The 27,440-nt window shown below is 39.9% G+C and overlaps 1 protein-coding gene across 1 annotated transcript; it reads left to right on the forward strand.

The window, feature by feature from the left end:
• The first annotated feature begins 19 nt into the window (after nt 1–19).
• Nucleotides 20–26,364, forward strand: gosr1 (golgi SNAP receptor complex member 1). Its single transcript, XM_078246288.1, has 9 exons — nt 20–109; nt 565–676; nt 2,031–2,118; nt 2,712–2,819; nt 3,080–3,171; nt 8,183–8,257; nt 18,139–18,168; nt 24,383–24,465; nt 25,678–26,364. Exons 1-9 carry the CDS (start codon nt 76–78, stop codon nt 25,800–25,802), a joined length of 747 nt encoding a protein of 248 aa, XP_078102414.1. The 5' UTR covers nt 20–75; the 3' UTR covers nt 25,803–26,364.
• Nucleotides 26,365–27,440: the final 1,076 nt, after the last annotated feature.

A 27,440-nucleotide genomic window follows, 5' to 3' on the forward strand; every position in this document is an offset into this window, starting at 1 on the left:
AATTTGTTCTGTTTTGTTGGTACGGCTTCTTCTGTGACGCACCCTGGAACTTGGTGACGTCGCAGAACAACAAAGATGGCAGGAATAGGAGGCAGCAACTACTGGGAAGGTAAGGGAGCAAAATTAGACTCGATTTAAGCAAACGGAATGTAAAGCGACATCTAATACAGCATCCATAATGTCTGAAATAATTGTGCCACTGTCACTTTCGGCGCGTTTGGCTCATATCTATGGTTTAAACACATAGCTAGCTAACGTTAACCTACGTATCTCTATGACTGACGTTAGCTCCTAACAAGCTAGCGAACACTATGTACATTCTCGTTATTCTTTAGGCTCTTAAATCTGTGTCGTCCCTCTAAAAGGTTTATCAACTAACGTTACACATTAAAAGTCCGTTGTAACGTTAACAGATGTTACATCCATTAGATGGCAATTAGTAGAAAGTTGTTTCTTTATTTTTCCCTCGTTCAAGTCACTCCAAAGTAATAACGTTGCCATTGTCAGCTAAGTCTTAAAATGTTAAGTGTTAAAATGTTTTCTCTGTGTGGGCCCCTGTTACAGATCTGCGAAAGCAGGCCAGACAGTTGGAGAATGAACTCGACCTGAAGTTGGTCTCCTTCAGTAAACTGTGCACCAGCTACAGCAGCTCCAGGGATGGACGTCGAGGAGACACGTAAGATCCGTCTCACCTGCAGAGTTCACAACCGCCTAAAGCAAAGGTCTCAGTCACACAGGCACGGGGTGTTTAGAAGTAGTTAGGCAACTGTAGCTTAACTGGAGACTACACAGTTAACGAACGCAATTCCAGTATACACCCAGCAAGTCAAACTGCCTCTGACTACTGCTACAGTAGGTAAATCAAAGCAAGAACACATTTGACCTCATAGGGATAGATAGGTTGAGTTGTTTGGACATTTTAAAGACCAAATGATTCATCAAGAAAAGTCTGACAAAACTGATAATAAAAACATTTTTTAGTTGCATCTCTAAGTAATGTTAGACCCTCTCATTTGTGTTAGTTTAGGGATGCATGCCTAATATCTAACTAATATGTGGGACATAATCTATGCTACCGCATGTCCTTATTTTAGTGAGAATATAAAAAAATTAGCTACTTGTCAAAAACAGTTTTCTGGTCACAATCGCACAACAAAAACTATCCCAACATTTATTTTATAATCTCAAGGATCATGAAGGTGCCAAAGTGGCCTAAGTCGTAGTGGTCAGAGGACCTGGATATGTGGGTGGAGGCTTGCCAGCACAGCAAAGTGTTGGCTGCAGGAAGGAAGTGTCTATGAACAATACATTGAATCCATACCAACTCCAAGGGTGCAATAGTACAATATTCTAGGAGGGAGGCAGTGAAGAAGACGTCCCTATACTGGAGATTTTAATACTATACAGTCTATGATTGTAACGCTACCTTTTGTTTCTTTTGGTAATCAAGCCACTATTGAAGGATGAAACTTTGAGATCTAGCACACCTTTAAATTGTGATTCTTGAAAATAATTTGGCTAGAAACAGTCATCTGTACATACGATTCTTTGTTGCCAAGTGGTACTGGTATGTTGCCCCAAGTAACAATCACTGGACAATTCTACTGATGCATCTGTACATAGGACGTTCACTAAACCATCACCAGCTAAGAAACCCATAACTACCCATGTAATTTAATCTAAAACATGTCAATCACACTTAAGATCTGTGTATGGAGGGAGTAGTGTTATGTTTCCCAGAGGAATACCTTAGGTTTTGCTTGCTTTAGTTGCTTTGTGAGTAATTTCTAATTCAACATTTATTTTCATTTGGACGCACATTCATTTAATTAGCTAAAAATGGTTGAACCCAAGTGCACAACACTCTTCACACAAGCATTATTCCTTTTAATATTACATTTATGTTCTAAACTTAACATTTCATTTTGCCAGTGTATCATTTAATTAGTGAAAACACTCAAATCAATATCAGTATATTTTGACAACCTTTTAAAAAAAAAAAAAAAAATGATTTGCTTTTCCTCCTCAAGGTCAGACACCACCCCGCTGCTAAACAACTCTACCCAAGACAGGATGTTTGACACCATGTCAGTGGAGATTGAACAGCTGCTGGCCAAAGTAAGTAAATTCTCATGGGCCAGTGGCCCGTGAAAGGCCAGCAAAAAGACTGTAATAAGAACAGCACTGGCTTTATGCCAAGTGTCTTGTCTTTCATCAAGGAAAGATCAGACTGCAGGCTCCACTTCTTCACATAGTTTGCATTAGACCCTAGAGGGCTTTAATGTATCTGACTCAGTTCAACCCAAAATGTAAGACGCATCATTTCATTCCTTATGGGGCAGTCCAAAGACAGACTCCCCAAACAACAGGAGATCATAACAAAAGAATATAATTTAACAGTACATATTTAAAGTTAATGACTCAAAGATGTAAGTCAAAAACAACAACTACATAATGGTAGTAATATTATGCAATTCCGATCTCAAAAGGGTACAATGCATTTATCCCTATGATGTGTTGTGTCATTTGGCTTTTTGGCATTACTAAAGACATCCCTTTGATAGAAAGTGTACATCCTCGAATTGACACATGTTGTGCAGTACAGTATGTGTGTTACTATTGTGTGGGTCTTTACCTTATCTGCTGATTTCGTTTCCCTGATGTCTTTTACGTCCATCTGTCAATCCATCTCTTTTCCATCTCTCTGTCAGCTGACTGCAGTGAATGACAAAATGGCGGAGTACACCAACACCCCAGGTACAGCTTCTCTTAATGCTGCGCTCATGCACACGCTCCAGAGACACCGAGACATCCTACAGGTTTGCCATCTCGTTCTTCCCAATTAGTTCTCCTTTATTCATCTTGCTCATCTATGTTCTATACTCTTCATGTATTCTACGTTACAGGTTTTGTTTTCTGTGAAACACTCTAGAAATGAACTTTACTAAATTCACTGCATTTACACTACACAACAATTCTCTGAAGCACTCAGTGTTTTCAGTTTGTCCTTTTTGGTGTTCACCGTTTGTTCTTCTTTACACCCCTTCTTCATTTTCACATTGATTTTTTTTCTACGCAGGATTACACTCATGAATTCCACAAAACCAAAGGCAACTTCTTGGCCATCCGGGAAAGGGAAGACCTGCTCGGGTCAGTCAGGAAAGACATTGAGTAAGTACCCAGTCACACCACCTTATGATTCATTTGTTTATGCAAACTACAGAGTCCGTATTCCCATAACTGTGAACACATGCACATGTGTTCACAGTTATGGGAATATGGACTCTGTAGTTTATTATTCACACTTGTAAAATACAATTTCAATGTACGTAACTGTTGACAAATCATTAAATGTATTGACTGATGAAGGGGTGCAGTAGATGGGTGGTCAGAGCCAACACACATATTATTTCGCTCACAGGAAACTGTTCATGGTATTGCACACAAAACAAATAATATTGTCATATGATAAATTGTGTTTGATCGTAGTGGCGTAGTGAGTATTATTCACAGTGCTTCCATGTTGTAGAACGTATTCCTTAGAGGGATAGTTGAACCTTGACTTCCACTTGGCACACTCTTGAAAAATGCTGGCCATTACAACCTAAGCAGATTCATGGCCTCTTTGGCCTTGTATTGAGAAAGTGTGTCCTCTGCTGAAATTGCCTCAGTAGTGAATGAGTGTATTGAAATGAGATGGAGGCTCCCCCAGACCATGACTCTTGTTTTTTTTTTTTGTAATGGCTTATTGATCTGTAAGACACAGCATTGAGCATACGGTGAGCACTGCAGGATTCCCATTGATACCTTTCCATCCATCTAGTATGCAGATACAGTAGTCTGCCTCATACACAGGCCTCACAGTCACTTTATATCATACCACTTTCTCATCAGCTCTCACATTAACCCATTTAAAGGTGTGTCTAGTTCCTAATAGGTTTTCAGTCCTTGTACGACTAAATAATTAGATTTCTTCGGTTCTCATTGGTCTTTTTTTTACCGGTAAAATGTTTTATCAGTGTAATCGTATGTGTACAATGTATACATTGGATTTGGGGGATGTGTGTGTGTGTGTGTGTGTGTGTGTGTATGTGTGTGTGTGTGTATATATATATAACAAGTTAACTGCTGCTGCTGTTAGTATGATTTTTATAGTAAAAAGGTCTCATTAATGGCAAGGTTAAGGAATGATGATGATGTCGTTGACAGAGTTGAGGAGGAACACAGAACTTTCCCCCTCAACAGATTTCTTTTTTTTTACTTTAATTTATTTATAAGGACAATGTACATTTATATTATGTAGCCATGCAAGCAACAAAACACAGACAAGCAACACTGAATATAGCCATTCTCTTGAAACATGCAAATATACACATAAATACATAAATGAAACGAAGTATAATTGTTTGTTGTGATAGTACATTGTCTCTTAATTCACAAGTAATTGCTCTCTTTGAGTTAACTTATTTCTAAATCTACTTGTATCGATGCACAACCAAGCCTTCATTATCTAGTGATAATTTGAAGTCACAATGCACGTTAGCAATTACATTTTAACTGTACTATCCCATGAGGTCAGCACTACATGCAACAGTTCCCTCAATCTTCTCATTAAATCACAGTACTAAGGAGTGCCACTGACCCTACCAATAGGCTTACTGCTGATGAATCTAATGCATAGAAATGAGCCAAGCTTGTTGACCCATTGCTCAGCCTAACGATGACTAATGTGCCCTGGGGCTGCTAATGAGGGAACTGTCTTGAGCATATAGGTAGGGGAATTACAGCTGCCGCTGTTGTGGCACCGTACAATATAAGATATTGAGTCATGTTTTACATGAGACAATTTCTTTTGAAGAGCAATTTGCCCTTTAGCTCCCTAGTGACCTTTGCTGGACAATGGAAAGTGATAAGGTAGGACTTGAGAATATATGAAGGCAGTCAATCGTGGACAGCTGGAAGGCTGCCTTGACTGTAATGCAGCTTGTGAGGAATAACAGAACTGTGAGCTAACTGGACATCACTTTTCATCTGATCTGTTCGGAGGTGCGTACAGAGAAAATCAATGACCACAGTTTTACTCAGTTGTGTTGTCTGCAACAGTAAAACATTGCAGTGAGAAAAATACAAAATATGAAATGTATTATCTCTACGTCACAGAAGCAGGGCCCAGCATTTTATGACCTTGTGATTTTTATCAAACAATCTGAGATTGTTTTGTTCTTGGCTTGAACAACCCAGTTTAGAACTTGCATCATAACAACAGCATAAAGTTGTTGTGTCAGTAGTCATAGTTTTACATTTTTTTTTAACATAATATATTGCAGTTTAAGTTGTGTTTAGAAAGGAAAATGTTAAAGTTTGTTCGAAAATGTGTCGGCTTTCATGCCATTGATAGAGTCTTGTCCGTTTCTGCTGCAGCTGAGCCTTTTGTCCTTTTTGTCAGGTAGAGGGCAGTAGAGATCTTGGGCCATGAGTTGACCTGGCCAGGACGCTGTTAACTGTTTTATGCGTACTGAGGTTGTTACACTGCACACACAAAAAAAATCCATACTGATTAAAAATAAATAGCGCATTGATTTCATTTCATTTATGCAAGCACAATAAATGAGCAATATGACATATTGTCAAAAACTGTCAATATCTTTCTGCATGCTTGCAGACTCTGTCAGGAAAAACAGATTCTCACATACACGCACGCACACAGCTGTATTCATAACAGTAGAATGGAGCAGACCTAACGCTCCCTCTTCTCCTGCTTTGATTCTAAATGTCAGCAACAACAATGACAGCTTGCCTGTGATTTACATTGGTGCCCTTTTAAAAAGCCTTGCTGAAGTGATGAAGCTGGCTGTCTAGCCCCAAAAGGCATCAGCTCTGCTGCTGGGGCGGTCAGCTTGGACTGAAGGCAGTGTGCTGTGTGTGCACACTGAATATAGTATTTCCATTCAACGGCTTTGGATGGTGCACTGGGGATGAATTAGGCACATTTGTTCTGGGTGGGGTAGGATGTTTATGGTATATGCATGTGCATTCTCTCATGCTTTACAGTTCCCCCTCCTCCCCCTGCTCTTTAGCTTGTTGCCCAATAGGAGGGTGGGGCTGTGTTAAACGACCAGAAACCTAGGAGAGCACCGGGAGTCAGCTGTTCAGGGATGCTGATAACTCGAGCTGCGTCAAGCAAAAGAGAATGGGTGTGATGTGTTTGCTACCCATCCATTATACTGCTTTGCTACCAGATAGCTTAGTAATAGAGCACACCACTTAATTTATACTCCTGTATTAACCTGCGATTGTATGGTGCTATCAGTATGTGCATGGAATTAGTGGCCTCTTACATAGATCATTTCTAAAATGGTAAAAGCATTGTATGGTGTTCTAGACTTCCACCCACTCTGAACCGTTGTCAAGGAGGAGGTCAGGCCAAGCAGCACCTTGGGCCTTTTCCCACTGCCCAGTAGGGTGTTTTTTTTTTTTTATAGCTGTGTTAAGGCATGCAGAGCTGTGATTTTAGGCATTTCCATTGCTGCTTTATAGCAGGGGAGAACCAGGCTGGCTTGCTTTATGGCCCTGCTTGGGAACAGGATGACCATCTCTGCCCTTCCATGTAGTGTTATTGCAATAAACTTATTGGCTCAACATACGTGGTCATGCAGGTGACCAGAGAGAAGAAGAAAATGATCTTTGCTCAGCTCAGTATGGTAGATACCATTAACAGTTCTTTTTCTGTTCTGCTCTAGTACAACCATACTGGTGCTGTATTTGCTGTGTTAAGTTACTGCTAATGCAAACCGAACATGTCCTGCTGCTACTTGCTTTACAATAAAAGCTTTGGTGAACCACAAGATGGCTTTTACTCTAAAGCAAAACATGCAGTGTGATTGGCGCCGACTGCTATTTGATAAAAAAATTGTTCTACACAGCAGTTACGCCAGTGCTTTTTGTCGGTGGATCAGTTTAAGTTTGGCAATGAATAAGTAGCTAGTTAGATAAAGAGCTGTAGGCCACATGTTTGCCATTTGTGTGAACCAGCAAAGGTCCACCACACCATAAAGGTAAGCAACGATATTACCATGCCAATAGGTCCCTAATGTTCAGTGGGATGGGCGACTTAAAAGAGTGACAGATAGTTGCCTCACTTTTCAAAACAAATAAGCAAACCATTTTCACCCTTTTGTCTTTTGACTGTGTATGAGGAAAAGAAAAGGTTGTGGTGGTGATGAAAAACTAAATGGGTTGCCACTCAGGTAGCCCTTTTCTCTGAGCGACCGATTCCTGACGACCACTGATCTGAGCAGACAAGAATCATTAGTGCCAGACATACTGCAAAAGCTACAGCTGTAGGTCAGGCTTAAGTCTGTCGACTGTCAGTTCATTGTCAGCTTGGTCTGTTAGGACTCTAATGGCGTTTTTCCATTACATGGTACCTGCTCGACTCGACACACTGTGCGTCCGTTTTCCATTGCAGATTTTAGTACCTGCGTGGCTGGTCGTTTTTATATGCCGGCTCGACACACACACCAGCGCCGCTTGTTTTACAGTTCTGCGGATGTTTATACTTGTGCGCTGGTGTGTGCGTCGAGTCGGCATGTGTGTGTGTACGTAGGCTGTGGCGAAAGCTCTGCCTGGAGCCTCCGCAGAACTGGAAAAACAAGCGGCGCCGCAGTAAACTGCTGTGACCTAACACGACACACACACAGAACATTGAAGGTGTGTTGTTGTTGCCACAGCCAGAAGACACATTTGTTTCAAAGTAAGCTGGAGGCAGCAAAAAAAAAAACACAACTGGCTGAACTATTTAAAAATAGTGGGTTTGTTCAGGACACTCCTGTCTGTCGCTTTCACGTCCCTTTTGGTATCGGCTCAGCGCGCTTGGAACCTCGACGGAGGTGGTACTAAAAAAAGTACCTGTTAGCAGGTACCAGGTACATTTTTTGTAATGGAAAACCCAAAAAGTAGAGTAGAGTCGAGTCGAGCAGGTACCACGTAATGGAAAAGCGCCATAAGAGGTGTCCTAGGTTTGTTTGTGAGGTCTGGATCATTTTTGACTTGGATGACATAACTTTGCAATGACACTCACGGTTTTTGAATGTTGTGTCACATTACACAAATAGCAAATATTGTTGACCTTATTCCAAGTGGCAATGTTGTGTTTACTAGTGTATCTGCATTCCCTTTTCAGGACATACAAGAGTGGCTCCGGGGTCAACAACAGAAGAACAGAGCTGTTTCTAAAGGAGCATGAGCATCTGAGAAAGTAAGTTCCCATCACCTTTCTTTGCCATATTTGAAGAATTTGAAGTAATCAGGAATCCAACTTTTTAATTCACTCAGCAGTTGAAAGTAGAATATAGCTGCCATTTTTCGTGACCTGTACAGCCTTTCCTGGCGAACAATAGCTTCAGCTTCCCAGAAATCAGAGTCGGGATAACTCATCTTGAGGGTTCAGCACAGCCATTTGGAATAACGCTGGAAATCATTGCTGTTACTGATGCTTGCTTTGTTAAGCTCTGGCACTCCTTGGCACTTTATCTCTTGATGCTTTTACTCTCTAGCAGATTGGAAGCTACTTTTTCATGATGTCGCATTCATTAATCTAGAGTTTCTTGTATACTTCAGGATAAGGAGAAAATGTAAATCGGATTTGAGTGCTTTCCTGGCTAGTGGAGACAAAGAAAATGTTTGTGTTTTACTTAATGCCCCGTTGAAAAAAATATAGGCAGAGACAGGTTTAGATTTACTTGTAGGAAGGATTTACTTTACTTTCTTGTCTTGCTACGTGATGCTGAGTAAGCTTATCAAACACGTTTTCTACTACATAATTTAGCATTTTAAATCGTAAAACGTTAGGCATACTTTTTATACTGACACAGTAGGTCAAAGCTGCCAGTAACCTTATTAGTGTCCTACTATTATTTGGCTGACACTCCAGCACTGCAGAACTGCATGAGGTAGCAAAGTTTGTGAAATCTGTGTGTGAGGAGTGTAAAAGTTACCCTCCCTGTGTGAAAAGTAAAATTGGAAGTCAGCAGGGAACACACGCACACATTCAAACAAAACATAAATATAACACAGAAGAGCTTTTAATATTGCCCAGGCTTGAGGATCCCATCTGATAATTTGAACATAGCAAATATAAAGCAGTCTGATTGATAGTCTGTATGGATAAATGTTTTTCTCTTTCAACCTCTTAAGGAATAATGTCTCAATTATTCCCCGTTAAAGACCTCTTAATTCATTTAAAACACGTTGTACCTGCTATGACAGGGCATGGCTAATGTTTATTTTTCAATTTATGAAATGAAAAGGGGTTTATAGAGTGACTCATATACCGGGGGGGGAACTCAACAACATAACACCTTTCAAATGCAATGCAGTATTAAGAAAACAAATAATATAATTCAATGACACGGCGGTTTTTGAAAACAAGATTTTTCTTGAACACTAATGTGGTTTTGCATTGTTCTACAAACCCTACCGCCAAATTTCCACTACTGTATATTCAAGGAAATACTGATCTGCCTTTAAAATACCAAAATTTATTTAACCCAGTTAAATACCACTTTAGTTCACTCTTGTTCCTATAACAGCTGCTATGTTTTGTGGCAGTGACATAACAAGGGATCTGTAGTGTACGGTGATACAAATCTGACAATGCAGAAATATGTGTATTTGGCCATTGCTGATGGATGGATGCAATCCAAAAGGTATTACATTGGACTCATTTTTGGGGGATTTGGTAGCAATATTATTATAACTCAAAGTTCCGTGAGGGATTGCAAGTTAATTTTTGGCTGACAAATCTTGTTGTAGCATAACAGTTACACTTCCAACACCGCAAGTCTATCACTGTGTTGGTGCCGTTACAGGGATTCACCTATTCAACCTTTTTCTTGTCATCGGCCGTTCAGTGTACACATTTTACAGTAAATTTGAGAAAAAGAGAACACTGGTCGCAACAGTACTCTGCATCGACAGATACCCTGAGTTGAGATTCAGGACTGCATGTACAGAGGTTTCCAAGAGAGTGATGTATGTGCAGAATGCTACCACTTCTAGATTAGGTGAATGTATTTATGAAGTTTAATTGCAGAAGCATAATCAGTGTAGCTCCACAGGGGTTTTCAAGAGTCGCATAGACACTCCAACATTATTTAGTATGACACTACGAGAAAAGACCCAAGTGAACGTCTTAATGGATTCATGTAATGAAGCATAGAGAGTTATTATTCCTGTCCTGTCACTAAGGGAGTGGCCCTGAAAAATACGTCATACGGTTACTTGTATCTGCTGTGTACCTTGTATTTTGCCTTGAGAGAAGAAAGGAAGATAAGACCCTGTCTCCCTCTTTCCAAATTGAATACTGATGATGAAATAATCTCAGCAACGCAGCCACCTGCATTCCCAGCAGTTGAGTCCTTGTGCCAATCCAGCACAATTGATCAGGATATCCATAATGAAATTATCTTATTAAACCACAACCCATGTTATAGGGCTTCCCCAGACCATTGACAAAGATGGGAGGGGAAGGCGGAGATTGGATGAGGATTGAGTTACGCTCGTTGATCCTATTAGAGCCATAAAACAGGAAAGAGGGCCTTAAGAGAAAAGGACTAAAATGTGTTGGTGGCCAGAGAAATGGTCAGAATTATCATTAAAGGAAAGGCATAGATATTAAATAAAGATGAGAGATTAGAATTCTTTCTTATTCTTTTTCAATGCTTCCTGACACAGTCTAGGATGCTCTCTTTTCATAAAAGACAGTTTTATGAATAACGAGGTGTCTGTCATGTTAACTTGTGTGATTCGTTTGTATCTGGAAAGATATTTTTTTTAAATGTAATATTCACAATGTGAAGTGTCTGTGGAGTCATTTTGCAGCTAAGCTTGTGTTAAAACCCTGTTTTTTGGCCTCTGCTTTTTACCCGAGGCAAGTGAGCCACCATGAGGATTCAAATGTTCTGTCTCTACAATGTTTTTATGGTAGATGATAATGTAATGTATGATCAATATAAATTTGCACAAAGTGAGTGTGTGTTTGAGTCTATAAAATATTGGCAAGTGATGGTACCACCATTGCCAAACTGATCAGCTAAGACTACTCTATCACTTCCCAAAGAAAAGAAAAGTCCCTTCCAGTTAATCTACACATTTCTGCTCTGGGTGGAGTGCTTACCAGCCTGCATTCATTCTCAACAGAACCTAATAAGACAGATATGCCCAGATTAATTAAGTTTTTAAATTCAGTTTTGGCTGCTAGTGATGATCCTTGTATAGTTCCTCATCAGTAAGACGTGTCCATACATCATGTTTGAAAAGCTGTCGTTGCAGGAGACACTGGTAAATAAGAGTGACACTTTAGGTGCTTTCAGACAGAGAGCGGCTGCCGCCCGTCAAGGTTGGCAACAGCAGCAAGGTGAGGGAGGGCTCTCGTTAATGCACACGGCTATTTGGCTCTGCATTCAGTGGTTTACCTTTTTCAAATTGCAGCCGCAGCGGGACCAACCATTGCTACAGCAGAAACTACAATATGGTGAGATAATACTAGGTGAATAGCAGCAGCCTGTGCGTTTACACGCTGGTAGGATCTGTGGTGTTTTTAGTGTTGGCCACAACTTTAACTTGATGCTGTTAAGTTATTAGAGCTACTATAAGTGCTGTTGATATTTCTGTCGTTTTCGTGGAGTTCGCCTTATCGCTGTCTTTTTCTCCATCCTTGTATATCTGTTTTTCCATTTTCTCTGCCATAAAGGTCACTGTTCACGAATAAACTAGAGGGAGGGAGGGGCAGGCCCATTAAAAGTTCATATAGGAAATGCTCTTATGGTAGTGGTCACGAGAGTCTGAGAAGTACTTCCTGTCAAACAGAGATTGTTTTTGACAGCAATGGTGTCTGTGTGAAGTGAGGCAAAATGTACACCTCACTTTGACACCTTTGCTTTAATTTGATGGAGTGTGTTTGCTGTGGGTCTACTTGGACCCTGTTACTTGCTTGCAAGTCTAGTTTCCAATGACTTTCTATGCAATCATGCATCATCTCACAGTCCTAAAACCCTTAAGGTGTGTACAAATTATACACAACTTTGGAAACAATGCTTTTCAGCTCTGTGTTAAGTTCTTAAATAAAATGTAAAAGCAAATCTCCTGGACAATTTCTGTTTTCTCTCATAGCCATCCTCATAAATGTTTCTCCTCTGCATGTGTGTTTTCCAAAAGTAAGGTGTATCAATCTTTATCAATCAGTCAATTTATACAGTTCTCAGGCGTCTTGGTTGACTTATCATCTAAAGTTGTGATGTACACAGTCTTGCACCTTTTTTTTTCCAGAAACCTTTTTAATTCTTTTGATGAGACCATGACGATTTATTGCCCATCCAAAGAATTAAAATGCTCAATTGGAGAGTAACAAAAGACATTTATTGGGGTAACAATTTGGACTTTTACTTCCAGAACCCTGATGGCTAGTATAACCCGACTCACTTCTCCAATCTGCCACACTTTCTTCAAGGTCTTGTTTTTGACAAAATGTGACTTATTGTAAAAACAATATTATTTGAAACTATATCGCTAAGTGCAGTGGAATGTGAAGCGATAAAAAAGACACAATTAACGGAATCCAAAAAGTATACTGTAGTTGTTTGTGGGTGCATCCTCCTCCAACTATTCCACTATTACTACTACTACTCCAATATTTAACTATTTAAATGCCACAGTGGCCACCTCCTACAGCCTCTTTCTTATTCTCTGTTTTTCTTAATTTCTCTATCTGTCTCTTCTTGTTCCCATGTTTGAAAACCCTGCTTTTAGTCTGCCTGGCCTGTTGCCTATCTTAAGAAGTTTGATCTGGGCCGCCAGTTCCCTGATATGCTAATGTTATCAGTAGAGAAAAGCTCTGAGGATTCAGGATACAGTGCTGGCCTGCTCTGTCTGGCTCACTAGAGAGATCCAAATCAGTTCAGAAGATTTAGAGGTTCAGTCAGAGGTTAACCCAACAAAAATGTGAAGGTGTCTGGAGCATTTTGGATCAATTAATTTCTGTGCTGTAGTTTTTAGCTGGTTATCAAGATAAGCTGCTAGAGTGTTGCTTTTGTGGAGTGCATTAACCATATTCATGTACTAGCTCATACATAAGTCCATTATGATCTATCATAAGTGCATTTTCCTGTAAAGACATTATAAAGATTAAGATTGTGTATCATTTATTGCCACTTAGTTGCAAAATAATACGCCTTTTCTGTATTGATTCCAGTGGGTTTGAAGTGTTTTGCTGCTTGCTGGTATGCGCTGATTGTCTCTTTGTGCTTGGTGGTGGATTTGCCCAAAGGCCTCTCATTTGAACAATGTTCTCTCTCTGAATAGCAAAATGTTCTACATCCCCACAGCTTTTTCACTGCTCCAGTCTAATCACAATGTGTTGGGCCAGGCCCTACCAGCTGAGCTGTCGACAATAGAAAGGAGGAATAGTTAGTAGCTGTTTGTATTGCTGACAATACGTAGCCATTTAATCCAACAGGCAAATATTAAAATTACATAAGCAATATATTCATGCAGGTTTTCAGATTTGTTTTCCTGTTACTTTTTGAAACGCATAATGGCAGGCATATAACCATTTTCAAAGGTGTGCTGAGTATGTAGCTCTGAGCTTTGATTTGCGAGCACTTTTCCTCTTTGCTAATGCAGTTTGCCTCCTGCAACTGTTGCCAAGATTTGCTAGACTGTTTCCTAAGCAAAGTAATTAATGTTTCACTTCACCTGGCTGATTGTATTAGGTACCTTTATATTGCTCTAAAAGCCAACCTGACAGAGCATTACTCTTAGAAGGTTGCTGTACAGCATTTCCTTTCAGAAAACCCCTCAATACTAGTCAAATACTTGATGAGTCAACAGAAAACAAATTGGTTATCATTTTGTTTATCTATTCATCTTTGAGTGGTACATGCATAACACTGCCTATGCAGGTATCATATTTGCCACTGGTTGTTGTAGGTCTTAATGCAAACAAAAAATGGACACATGCGTGTGAGCAGTAAGCGGTCTGTACATTTCTATGTTTGTGTGTGTGAATGGTGAAACAGGGCAAGGAAGCATGCATGTGAGAGTGGGTTGATACATCACACTGGGATAGGCAATTAGCTGGGAGCTAATGAGCGATGTAATTACTGCAGCCAAACGCCACTGACCAGGAGAAACGGAAGGAACCCACTCAAAGCTTAAACCTCAGAAGGCCACATATACATAAACGTGATGGCACAATCAACCTTACAGCTGCAGCTTGATGATGGAGGGAACAAAGCATAAATCTTTTGCCCCATTTCATCTCTGCATATAAAAAAATCAATATACCAAAGCTCACGTCCTCAGCTCGCAGCCACTCTCTCTTTTGCTCTTCAGCTCATGATTTACAATGTGAACACTATTGGCAGACGACTCAAGGTTCAGTTTTCTCTGTCAGTCATTTGTCTGTCCACTATCATGTTTTTTTCTCCATCATTTATGACTGGTGTCATGTGGCTTTCTATTTCAGACATACAGCCTTTTGTTAGGGCATTGGTAGATATTATGCGCCTAGTCAAATTAGCTTAATGGGTTTGTAAGATTTTAAAAATGACAGTCAGTTGTTTTAAGACCGAAGAATAGAATTTGTTGCTGGCCTGTTTTTTCTTTTTTTTTAAGACTCCACTGCGCTTTGCATCACAACTACCCATCCTTGCAGTATTCTTTGCTGCACCCACCTGCTCCCACAATGCATTTGTGCAAACGTGCCTGCCATCCCTCATTCTGAATTATGTGCCAGTTATCTTCCCATGTAAATTATTCCATTTCAGTGTGACAAAGAATACTGATATATTACAAACTACTGCCAAGTAGCAGTTTGGCGCTTGTGTGTGGAGTTCTGATCCAAGAACACTGTCCGGCCCACACTGTGACTGTGCAGTGTCCCTTGCCAGACTGATCTCATGAAGTGGCGTATGTATGACACGCCAATTGGTATGCCGTTATTGCCGTGTTTTGAAGACGCACACTCACTTTTCAGCGTGTTTTGAAGATGTCTTTGTCCTCCATTGACTTACATTGTGTTTGCATGTGAATTGACGCCGTAGCGAGTAGTATGAAAGGACGAAAATCCGCGTAAGGAGGTTGGTCAGGGTGGAGGATGGGTAAAACACAAGACTTTCACACAGGAGAGCGGGGATCACGTCCCGCGTGTGATGTTTCCTTCGTTTTCCGCGTGTGTTGTTTCCTTACCACGTTTTTCATTTCCTAAACCTAACCCAGTTCTTCTTTTCCTAATCCCAACCGTTTTTTCTTTTCCCCCGCGTGTGACGTTAAAACCAACTGTAGCCTCGCGATAACGTGCCACGTGGTATGTTTACGCTGTGATACAGCAGTAGATATACACACGGATAGCTCAAAATGCGTACAGATAACACGCCACTTGGCTTTAAGAAAGTGCCGTGTATGTTTACGAGAAGTCATGATGCCATGTTGCCCTTGCAGTGTCCAATCTCATCGGCGACACTCTTCTGATTACAGCAATTAAACCCAACAATTAAACATTTACTGGTTGAGGTCAGTCCTGTATGGCCCGCCAGCAGAGAGAAGGACCCAAAAATTAGAGGTCATTAGCAGGACCAATCTCAAAGTGATTAAACCAATTTATAACCCACACAATGGTCTGTCCTCAGAGATCAGTTGGTAGATACCTGACCATATAAGTGACCTGTACAAGGTCATGTTTGTGGCCCACACTCAAAGTTAGAGTTAGAGCCCCTTGATGGTAATGCTTGCATTTTGTAGTTTTGATGCTATCGTTTTTGGTCTGCCTGAATGAGCTTTGCAGTGCTCCTTCTGTAATCATGATTCTTTTGAGATTATTAAGTCTTCCTTGAATTCATCATTTTTGATAAACCCAATCTTTAAAACTCCTTTAAGGGCTGCCCAACATCTGTTGTTAAGCACATACTGTACTTGCCAACAATGCATGTGGACATGCAGAGCCACATGGCATGGTTTTCCCCTCATTTAAAAAGAAAACAGCTGCAGGGCAGAGATAACCTGACTCGCCAGATGGTTTGTTACACAGAACCATCTCAGAAGCCGTCATTGGAAACTGTTGGGAAAAGGGGAGGCACTTTCAAAATATACCTGGCAGGTGATGAACCTGTCTATTACATCCGCCATTGTTGTTTTAAACAAACAGTCGTGGCCATCACACACACCTACACCACGCCCAAAGCTGCCAGTAGCTCCTCACTGGACGCTGATGGGTTTGGACACAAACGCATTACTTGAAGCCTGACAAGATGGATTTTGGCTTGATATGTGATCCCGCAGTTCTCATGTGATCTTGTGATATCGGGATTATTTAACACGATTACTCATTGACTTTTGGAAAGATGTTGCAATTATTTAATTAAAAAAACTGTGAAAACACCTTAAACTGTGAAATTTCCTGTAATACTTTTTCCGTTTTGAACTTTTTTTTTCATTCAGAACAAAATAAGTGTGACAAAATAAGAGTTTACTTGCAAAACGTAATGTGCGTTTTGTGGTGGTTAGGAGCCGAAATCGTAATCGTGAATACAATTTGATTAATTGCAAAGCCCTAGCATATACTAAGAACAGATGTACATGATCAGGACCAATTTAAGACACTGAACTGATTGTAACATTTAATATACACCTTTTTCACTGAAGATATTTTAATATGTCACAGTAGGAAAAGCACATGTGTTAATAATGAAATGAATGAGGACTGAGGTCTATTTTACTGCTTCCGTTTCAGGGTCCTGGTATTGTGCATGCTGGTAAAATAATGCCCCTAGGGTGTGTGATCATCCGAAGCTGACATGGAACCATGGATCGTGCTGCTTTTAAGCACAAGCACTCTGATTGAGCATCAAACCAATTACTTGGGTTTAGGCTAGAGATGTTCCGATACCGATACCAGTATTGGTATCGGCTCCGAGACTGCCTAAAACGCTGGTATCGGTATCGGGAAGTACTGGAGTTTATGCACCGATCCGATACCACGTAATAAAACCCTAAAGAAAATTTACGCTAAAGTAGTTTATGTATGTTGTTTTTCCGTTATAACTGACGGTCAAACTGGAGAATAAAATTAAGTTCTTGGGCGTTCATTGTTCATGTTTCACAAAGACTTTAACCTGAGCCAGACCGACAACAAAGATAGAAATAATATCACACACATACAGGGATAGTAGTATACACTTGTTAAAACATAATAAAATATATGACACACTGGTATCGGATCAGTACTCTGTATCGGCTGATACGCATGTTCAGGTATCGGAATCGGTATCGGGAAGCAAAAAATGGTATCGGGCCATCGCTAGTTTAGGCATGAGTTTAAACAGAATAAACGTTGAGGTTAAGGTATCAAGAGAATATTTAAGTAAAGGTTGGAGATGGTTGTGGTTTGATAAAGGTTTGGTGCGGATTAAGGCAAGGTAGAAATCTTTGAGAGACCTTCCCACTCTTTCTGCAACTTTGGTTGAATCCATAAGGACGCTAAGAGCATAACGCAAACCACATATGGAGCTGGACAATGGGGATGTGGAGTTGTTGAATGGATGTTGAATTATGAAATTCAATCCTTTCAGTTTTGTTGGTTTGGTTTACTTTAGTTCTCTGAAACATTATACAAATTGATTCCAATTAGGGAATAAACCGCTGAGAGCATTGTTGTTTATCAGTAACCCGAGACACGTAACTGGTGTTACAGCATAAGAGATTTGTGTTTGTGTGTGCGCGCCTTTCAATATTCTCTGTAGGACACTCTTTGATGTAGTTATACTGAAGCTCCAGGATCTCTAAGGTAAAATCCTCTCTGGGTCTACTTAGTCCAGACTCCCTGTCGTTGAGGGAATCATCCATGAGGAGAGAAGATGAACAAAATGAATTGCTTAACAGCCACACTATTTTGTGCAGAGGTTAAACAGAAATTAACTATAGTTAACTATATTATTCTAAGCAATTTTACTTGGGATTTGAATTTCACTGCCCCCACTTAATTTGTTCATAACATTCCATGTTTTGCTACCCTGCCTCATGTCAATACCTAATCACTGTCTTTATCTTTTCTTCCCACTCCCCTATCTTACACTTTGTCTATAGTTCGGACCGACTGATGGATGACACAATAAGGTAAGACCTGCTTTCTGTCCTCCACATATGGAAAGACATTTTGAACACACATTTTGAAGTATTGTATTAGAAAAGCTAAATGGAAACGAAAAAAAGTTTTTAGTCTCGCTCAAGGAGGTTTTTGCCTTTGTCGAAAAAGAGTTAATTCGCTAAATATGATATATAATATAATATGCGATATGGAATGCCTTTTGATACGCTGAAGTAGGGCTGGGAAATATATCGATATTATATCAACATCGATATATGAGCGAGATATTGTCATGCATTTTGGATATCGTAATATTGTAATATGACGCGTGTTGTCTTTTCCTGGTTTTAAAGGCTGCATTACAGAAAAGGGATTTACTAGCTGTTTTATTTGCCTTTACCCACTTAGGGCCGTTTCACATTGTACGCTCAAACGGCAGCGCTGCGCTATGAAACCCATTATTGTCAATGGCTTGCGGGCGCAAGAACTGGTCTGCCGCTGCACTGAGCAAAGCGTAGCGCAAGCGGAATTTTGCGGCTGGCCGCACTTGCGCGTGCCGCGGTGCGCTGTGACGTGCATTCAAGTGTCACAACAACAACAAAAGCACAGAATACACGTGGATCCACAAACGGAACATGGACGAGAGGTTGATTTTGGCCGTCAGCGATCTCTCAGAGCTGTACAGGCTACGACACAAGTTCGAGGTCGTACAGAGATCTCGGACGCAAAACTATGCTGTGGAAGCATATTTCACCATAATAGGCATGCCAGCTGTGTAGATTATTGTAGCCTCTTAATTTAAATCATTCAGGTTTGTTTTAGCTATGTGAAATCAACATATATGTCTCCACTGAAATACAATCCTATGTTACATTTTTTCTCAGTTACTTTGGTGCATTTGTCAAATCATAATTGCATTTGCACAACAATGAGTGCATTTCTTAAAACAATAGGTGTAAGCTGCACCGCATAGTGACTGACCTGAAAAATCGTGTATCTTGCTGGAAATCTTTTGTTTGTGTCCAAAGCAAGTACCAATGAATGTGTCCAAAGCAAGTATTTATGAATCAAACTGACAAGTCCTTACGCCATTGTTTATACCAAGATAGTGAAACTGCTTTGTGCTGTTGTCCATATTTAACAGTTCACTCTGTAAGTATAGTCTAATGAACAATGCACATGAAAGGGAGCACTATTCCCTATGTGAAAAAGTTACACATTATTGTCATCTCTGATCTGAAAAATGCGCCAAAGTAACTGAGAAGAACTGTAGCCTACTGTTGTGAGCTGCGAAAACCAAATACCAAGTTGATTATACAGCTCCATACAGGTATTTGTAGGATATATTTGTATTTTTTATTAAAAAAATTATAATTTATACTCTTTATTGATCCCCAATGGGGAAATTACAATTTACACTCGGTTGTTATTACACAATAATAATATTGTATTTGTATGTTTATATGATGTAAAATATGTTTGGACTGATTGACACAAGTCATGTTCATTTTCATTGAAGTTCACATATAGGTATATAGGTAGGTATATGGCCTTTACACAGAATAACTACCCATTTCCAAATGTGTAAGCTCCAGTTTTGGAGGAATTAATTGCACATATGCATTAAACAAAGTGTTTTCCAGAGAATGAATGATGCATGTATGAATGTAGGCTCATATCTTAGCTTTATTATACCCAACTGCCAATGACTGCAGACCTCTTACTTAAGTATATAAACAGGCAATGACACATAGTGTTGAAATGCAACATTTTATTTAGAAATGAAAATAATCCACACATCTTCATCTATTTAGAGGAGGAGTGTAAGAAAAGGTGGAAGAACCTAAGGGACAGGTACATAAAGGAGAGGAGACAAAAAAGTGGTGCAGGTGCAGACTCGGAAGTACTTTTCCATACTGTCTTGTCTGGAGCCACACATCAGGGAGAGACAAATAGCCAGACGCTCCGTTGTAGAAATGGGCTTTCAGAATGTTGTTCGCATCGGGGGAAATCGTATGCCTGACTCTCGTCAGCAGACTGTCAAATTGCCCCCTGGAACCGGTCACAGTGAATGCGGAGCTCCTTCACCAGCCAGAATTCCCCCAACTGCTCTCTGGACCTGAGGGTCTCGTGCACCCACACCCTTCTTCCTGCTGCCTTCCTCCGTCTTCTCCTCACAACCAGGGCAAGTGCCAAGGCTTTTTTTTGTTTCAAAGACAGAAACATCGTCTCCACCAAATCACTACTGCGTATCCACAATGTCGCATGTATTGCATGTCTGATGTAAACACCGGACGCAGACGTGACGTGCATTCAAATATTGGCGCATGTATGACGTAAATTTGCGCTGAGCCCGGCGGCAAGCACAACAAATATAGTTGGGAATAGGACAACCTAGCGGCCAGCGCAGCGCATGCCGCGTACAATGTGAGACGGCCTTTAGTCATTTTATCCACGTTATTGGTGATTATTTATCCAAAGTCATTGTGTTAATATTTTGTGAAGCGCCAATAGTCAACCCTACAATATCGCCGCAACATCGACATCAATGTATTTGGTCAATAATATTATGATATTCGATTTTCTCCATATCGCCCAGCTCTACGTTAAAGCCTAGTTTATTGGCTCCAAACCAGTTGACGGAAACACACCTACTTTGCATTTCTTTTTTCGCAACATTTCAAAAGTTCACTTCAAATTTGCTTGACAATTGAATGGAAACACAGCTGCTAACAGTGCAGGAAACCAAATGTCCTTGTTTCTTACTGTAGTGCTCCTTAGGAGTTATAGCTGACTTCTTCCCCAAAGTTTTTATGTATATTGTTATGGACCTTGATTTTTTTTAATAATAAACTTTTCAATGCAGTTGTTTGTACTGATGATTAAATGGGGGGAGTTTCATGCACATCAAAGCCTTGGAATAATAATATTGTGTGTGCATGAAATGAACAAGGCTGTCACGTGCCCAGAATAAGTCCTCCTACCTCCTTGATTTATAGTTACATCCATCTCTCACTAGTCCCTGCTCCTTTCCTTAACTGCAGAACTGCACAAATGACAAATATGTTGTTAAGGATTTACACTCCCTCCTTCCAGGAGTTGTTGTCTCTCATCTTCTTTGTTTGGTCCTCCTATTTTTTAAGATTATTTTTTGGGCATTTTCGGCTTTTATTTTGATAGGACAGATGAAGACATGAAAGGGGAGAGAGGGGCGAATGACATGCAGCAAAGGGCCGCAGGTCGGAGTCAAACCCGGGCCACTGCGATGAGGATTAAACCTCTATATATGGGCGCCCGCTCTACCAACTGAGCTCTCCGGGCGCCCCCCTCCCTTTTCCATTTCCAGTCCTTGCATCTCGTAAACTATGCTTACTCATGGATTGGCTTGGATAGCGATTGCTGGATTTTGTCTCTGAAATGGTGGATGATGCTGTGTATTTCTCCCCATGTGTTTCCTTCCTTTCCGTAATTTTCCCCATATAGCGTAACCCTTGTCTAAGCTGCTGCCCACATTTTTTTTAGTCAACCTATACCATTCCATTTCCTCATCCTAATCCTCCAAAGGTTATTGTGGGAATTGTTAAATTGCTGCACAACTAAATTTATCGCACTCTGAAATTAATATAACTGAAATAAACTCAAGGAACAAAATAAAAAACATTAAAGTTGTTGAGGTTGGATGTTGTGTAGATGGGTACAATCTGAAGTGCAGAAGTGAACACGCCAGTTTTGTTTAGTTAACCGTGCTGTGTCCGTGTGACTAGGTACTTTTCAAGTTGTTTTTCCAGATTACTATTTACATCAGACTACAGATGGGGTCATATCTGATATCATAGCTAAATGATGAATAACGTGGTTTAATCCATATATTTCTCTATCTGCATTTTGAATGTTATAATAGTTAAAAGGTTTTCTTTGGACTTTCTTCCTGTTTTTGCTTTGTTAGGTGATATCAAAATGAAAAGCACCCAGTCAACTTTTCAAGTTTCCATTACTGTGGTATAGAGCCCGACCGATAAAGGATTTTGAAGGCCGATATCGATACAAATATTGGGTGATTTAAAATTCGATATATCGGCCGATATATATTTAAAAAAGATAATCCAGAAACGCTTAACAAAACATAAACAGATTTCCCTAACATTAGTTATTTGTAGTTATTTATGAGTCCTCACTAAAATAATATGATAATGCAGTTTAAAAATACACTTTTTTGTTTTATTGTCACAACAGAACAGGGGAACATCAAAATACATTAAAGTTCTGATAAATAAAATGTATAAAAATACATACTTAAGATATGAAACTTAAAGGGTTAAACACGAGTGTTGCCAACAGGGACATTGTAGAGCGTCCTCTGGTGGACAAACTATGCAACGCCAACACTCCTAACATGGTTGAAGGGTGTTTCGTCCAATTTTATTTTATTTTTTAAATATTCATTTATCTGCCATTATAAATGCCGATACCGATAGTTTGGAAAATGCCTAATATCGGCCGATGTATCGATCAGGCTCTACTGCGTTAACCTCCTTTGACAACTTTGACCCTGATTTTCATTTCCCTGTGGTGCATATCAGAACCAAAAAACAACCTTGAAACAAATGCTGAGGTGTGCTTATATACAGAAGTTAGAGTTTACTTTAACTGAATGGGCCACGGTCTCAGGATAGAGGGGAGATAGTAAAGCCTTCTGAGGCAGATTTGTGATTTTGGGTTAAATAATTAAAATTGACTTTAACTTGACAGGTTAATCAACAACTTGAGAGCCCTCATTAATCAACAACTTCAGACAGAGAGTGTGTGTGTGTGTGTGTGTGGAGGCTTGTTGAGGTTGCTGGAGTCAGCAAAGTGTTTCCCTGACTGAGGCGAACATGATCCATAAAACACTGCTCCAGGCCAAGACTGCGGACTGTCAGGAGATGCCATGAAAACACACACACACACACACACACACACATTCATTCTCTTTAGGCCTGCTGCTCCTCAGCTTTGCCAGCCAAGACTATAAACAACTGTGGTGATTTCATTTACCTTGTTTTGACCTGCCTCCTTTGGGCTCTGTCACTTTGGGATGGGAGGAGTTTGTCCCCTGTGACCAGTGCTTACATGTTGTCACCCTGCTGTTCAACAGTCACATAATGCCATTGTACCACCTGTAATTTGAGCATATTAACACTATACTTAAGGCAGTATTTTACCTTTTGTGAGGTGGTTTTGAGGAGTTGATTTCTTTTACTCAAATGCTCTCACAATTCGCTCAAACGGGGCCGCGGTAGCTGCTATTGATTTTTGTGTGTAACAGATGCCACAGAGGGCAAACATAGCGCCTGAAACTTTTTCTGCCAGCTACACTTTCCTGCACTGAAAGTTGCTGAGGCCGAAGTTATAGAGCAAGAGAGCTAAAATATCACATCAATTCTATACCTTCCTTCTACAAGCCAAGTAAGGCTCACACACATCCCGTAGGCAGCCACGTAAAGCTGAAGTAGAACGTGATAGGATGACTTATATTTTACCCCAGAATGATTCCCTTCCTTGTAGTATGGACGTGCCTACAGACGTGTAGTCCTTATATACCCGTTTGTAATCGTTAAACAGGAGAACATTTGCAAACTATGGTTCATAGTCCCATGTTCTTCTATATCTTATGTGTGCATGAATGTTTATTAGATAGTAATCAAATAGGTGACAACACCTTTAACTTCTTTCAGTAGGCTAAATATCTGATTAAACACTTAGTTTGGATTCATTTGATTGACAGGTATGAACTTGCTGGAGTGAGTTGCAACTATTAAAAGTGATAAAATAGACAACAAAGTTGATTTTAAATCAAATAGCTGCAGAAATGTTTCTCTCCAGTTTAATCTTTTTGTAGTTTTGGCTGACAAAATATTTGTTTAGAAATGGTCTTTTCTTGGATCACACGTTTTCCTGCACCAAAAGCTTAAAACCTTGACTTAACCTAGATTTAGCTTTTAGATACGTTGCAGTTGTAGGGACTGAATTTAGATGAGGACGTCTTCTTTATTGTATTCCCAAAAGATATTTTAGGTGGTTCTGTTGTCCTCCTTGACAGTCTGCAGCTTTAAACTGCACCACCTGTTATTACCTGTTAAACTGGATGCTCATTTCTCATATGTGGACTCACTTGCAGTCAAAGGTACTTTACAGTACTAATGAGTGCAACCACATGCAGCATATTGTCACTTCTCAACTAATTTCTCTCTCTTGTCTCTTTAGTATTGCTATGGCGACCAAGGAGAACATGACCTCCCAACGAGGCTTTCTGAAATCCATACAGAGCAGAGTCAACACGCTGGCCAGTATCCTTTATGCTTATAAGTGCATGGTTGTGTGTTTAGGGATTTCGTCTCATGTTCAAAACCTTATGCACATTCAAAACAAATCCCATACCTCTGTGTTCACTGAGATTTTGAGAATAGTCGCAATAATTCAAGAAAAAAATCCACCTGCCATATAGTCTGCTGTGCATTACAGAATTGCTCTGCTGTTATGGTAGTATCTCATTCAGACCGTCTGACAGACACAGAACCCTGTTTGGGACTCTCTCTCTCTGCGGCTGTGCGTGGCTCTTTATCGGACAATAAGCCACACAATAGAGAGCTTTATGCCTGATCAGAAGTGTTTCCAGTGGGAAGCGTCCTGGAATAGAGAACAGAGCAAAGCTGTCGCTGAGCGGAGGGGGGGGCGGCAGAGACAGCGACACAAAGCTACTGGTCTTGTATTATTATATTATGACTTTATTCTTGACATCTCAGATGATAACTTTTTCTAACAGTGGTCCTAATACTCGTAATAGTAGACAGACCAGAATTCCACCTTTTTGGTTTATCTTTTATTCTCTCACAAATTTCTTCTTCAAAATAAAAATACTCGGCTACTTATATTTTATTCACTTTTATTGGGGGAGGGGGCAATGGAGAAAGCAGACAACACAATAGATTGGAAGCTGAAGGGTTCCCAGTATGAAATGATACTGTTCCTTCAGAAATCAATGCTCACATATTGCCTTTCTGTGATGGGAAGTGGGTCTTTTTTTATCAGGATTGATAGGGATGTACCCAGTAGGGGTTGGGTCATTTCCCCAAATTATCCTTTGATTTTGTAGAGGTCAAATAATGCAACAAGGTCTGTGTAAAGGGCTACAGTAGGTAGAGAAGGCGACTTTCACCTATCCACACTGTTAATTTATGTCAGTACTATTCATTAACAGAAATTGCTGTCTTCACCATTAGGAATTGCCCAATCGGAGACCTTCTGTTTGTAGAGTGGTCCTGAGATCTGATTTGTCACACTTGTGTAGGTTTTTTGCATGGCATCGACTGTGAAAATAGTTTGCTCCATGCTAAGATGCTAACATGTTTTTGGGTTGTAAAAGCTCTTCTGTAATGGTTTTAGATCATACAAAGACAAATAAAGATAACGCATTTTATTTCTAACTGGGTTAAAAATTCAGCAGTTATTATTTTTATTAGTTAATATTTGTGATCTTCCCTAACTTTGGACTCTCCTAGACCGTTTCCCAACCATCAACAATCTCATCCAGCGAATCAACCTGCGGAAGAGAAGGGACTCTCTCATCCTCGGCACAGTGATCGGAGTCTGCACCATTCTCCTCCTGCTCTATGCTTTTCACTGAGAGCCAGCCCTGGTGAAATCTGTAAAGGAGCAGGATGTATCTGTATCTTTGTAACACGGGAATCCCAGGAGACTGAGCTCAGTGATTGGAGGACCCTGGAGGCTCCTGAGCAGAAGGACATTCAGTTGGTTGGTTCAGTTCTTGGAAAGGAACACATTTGGCCAACATGAACTACTGAACTTGTATTTAGCAGTGGGACAGATGGAGGGCTGCCAACAAGTAAATGGAGACCAAAAGTAAAAAAAATAAGACTTGATTTTAATCAATTATATTGATAACTCACTTGGTGAAAAGTGTGAAGAGACCTATGAGAATGTGTGATGCATAATTCTTTTTCACAGGTGGAAGGATTTTTAGTTGGATGGTCCTTTTTAATTGATAAGAGATACTTTATTGAATTAAATGACATGTCTGAAAAGAGGTGGGATGGATAGTTAATCGTGGGCTGTAAAATGTGAATTAATAAATTATTAATATCAGTATGTACAACAATATGTGTGACACTACTAGATACTGAACATTTAAAACATTTTATTTTTCAAATTATATGATGTGAACTCTACTGGAAATAGTACTTGGCCTTCTCATTTCTGAGCAAGTTTAGCTACCAGGATGCCTCAGCAGGGCTCGTTCTTCTGTATTTTCAGAGAGAGAGAGAGAGACCTGGCTGGACTTGAAAAATGGACGTTGTGGTTCCCTGGTCGGTGCTTTAACTAATCTACTAGGCCACTACTTGCTTTGGCAGAGACTATAAACGCATGCCAAACCTCCCAAATTCCTCTTTACCTTTCACATCCTCCAATTCGTTACCACAAAACCTGATTTAGTGGCTGCTGCCCTTCATCCTGTACCCTTGAAACTCCATTTTACATATTACCTTGTACTACCTTTCTACACCATAGGTCCCCATTTTCCATTACCATTCTTACATTGTAATACAGTGACTGTTAAATGCTATTGTTTCACTGAATGTTTTTCTGCTCCTTGTATTTGTATGAATTATATTTTCATTCATTAAATGAAATTATTGTTTCATGCTATTGTTTCACTGAATTAAACATTCAGTGAAACAATAGCATTTAACAGTCACTGTATTACAATGTAAGAATAGTAATGGAAAATGGGGAGCTATGGTGTAGAAAGGTAGTACAAGGTAATATGTAAAATTTTAAGGGTTCAAGGGTACAGGATGAAGGGCAGCAGCCACTAAATCAGGTTTTGTGGTAACGAATTGGAGGATGTGAAAGGTAAAGAGGAATTTGGGAGGCCACTTTTACGCTCACTGATTAAGCATCTAGAGCTGAATTAATCAATGTGACAAATCAACAGAACATTAATCGGCAACCATTTCAATTTATTAATTGTTAAAGTAATTTTTCAAACAAACAGCCTCTAAAATCTGAAAATGTTCTGCCTTGTTGTCAAATACAGTTTAGTGAACATATTTAGGCTTTGGGACTGCTGGTTAGACAAAACAAACGCAATTGTGACATGTTTCACTTTTTTTTAAAATGTTTTCTGGCGCAATTGATTAATTGATTACAAAAATGTAAGTTTATAAAAAGTGTAAGGTAAAAGGCAGCTGCACACATTTGTTTGTCGTTCTTAAAGTTCTTAAAGGTTTCAACAGACTGTTGA

The sequence above is a fragment of the Sander vitreus genome, chromosome 3, assembly GCF_031162955.1.
Source record: "Sander vitreus isolate 19-12246 chromosome 3, sanVit1, whole genome shotgun sequence".
Taxonomy (NCBI): Eukaryota; Metazoa; Chordata; class Actinopteri; order Perciformes; family Percidae; genus Sander; species Sander vitreus.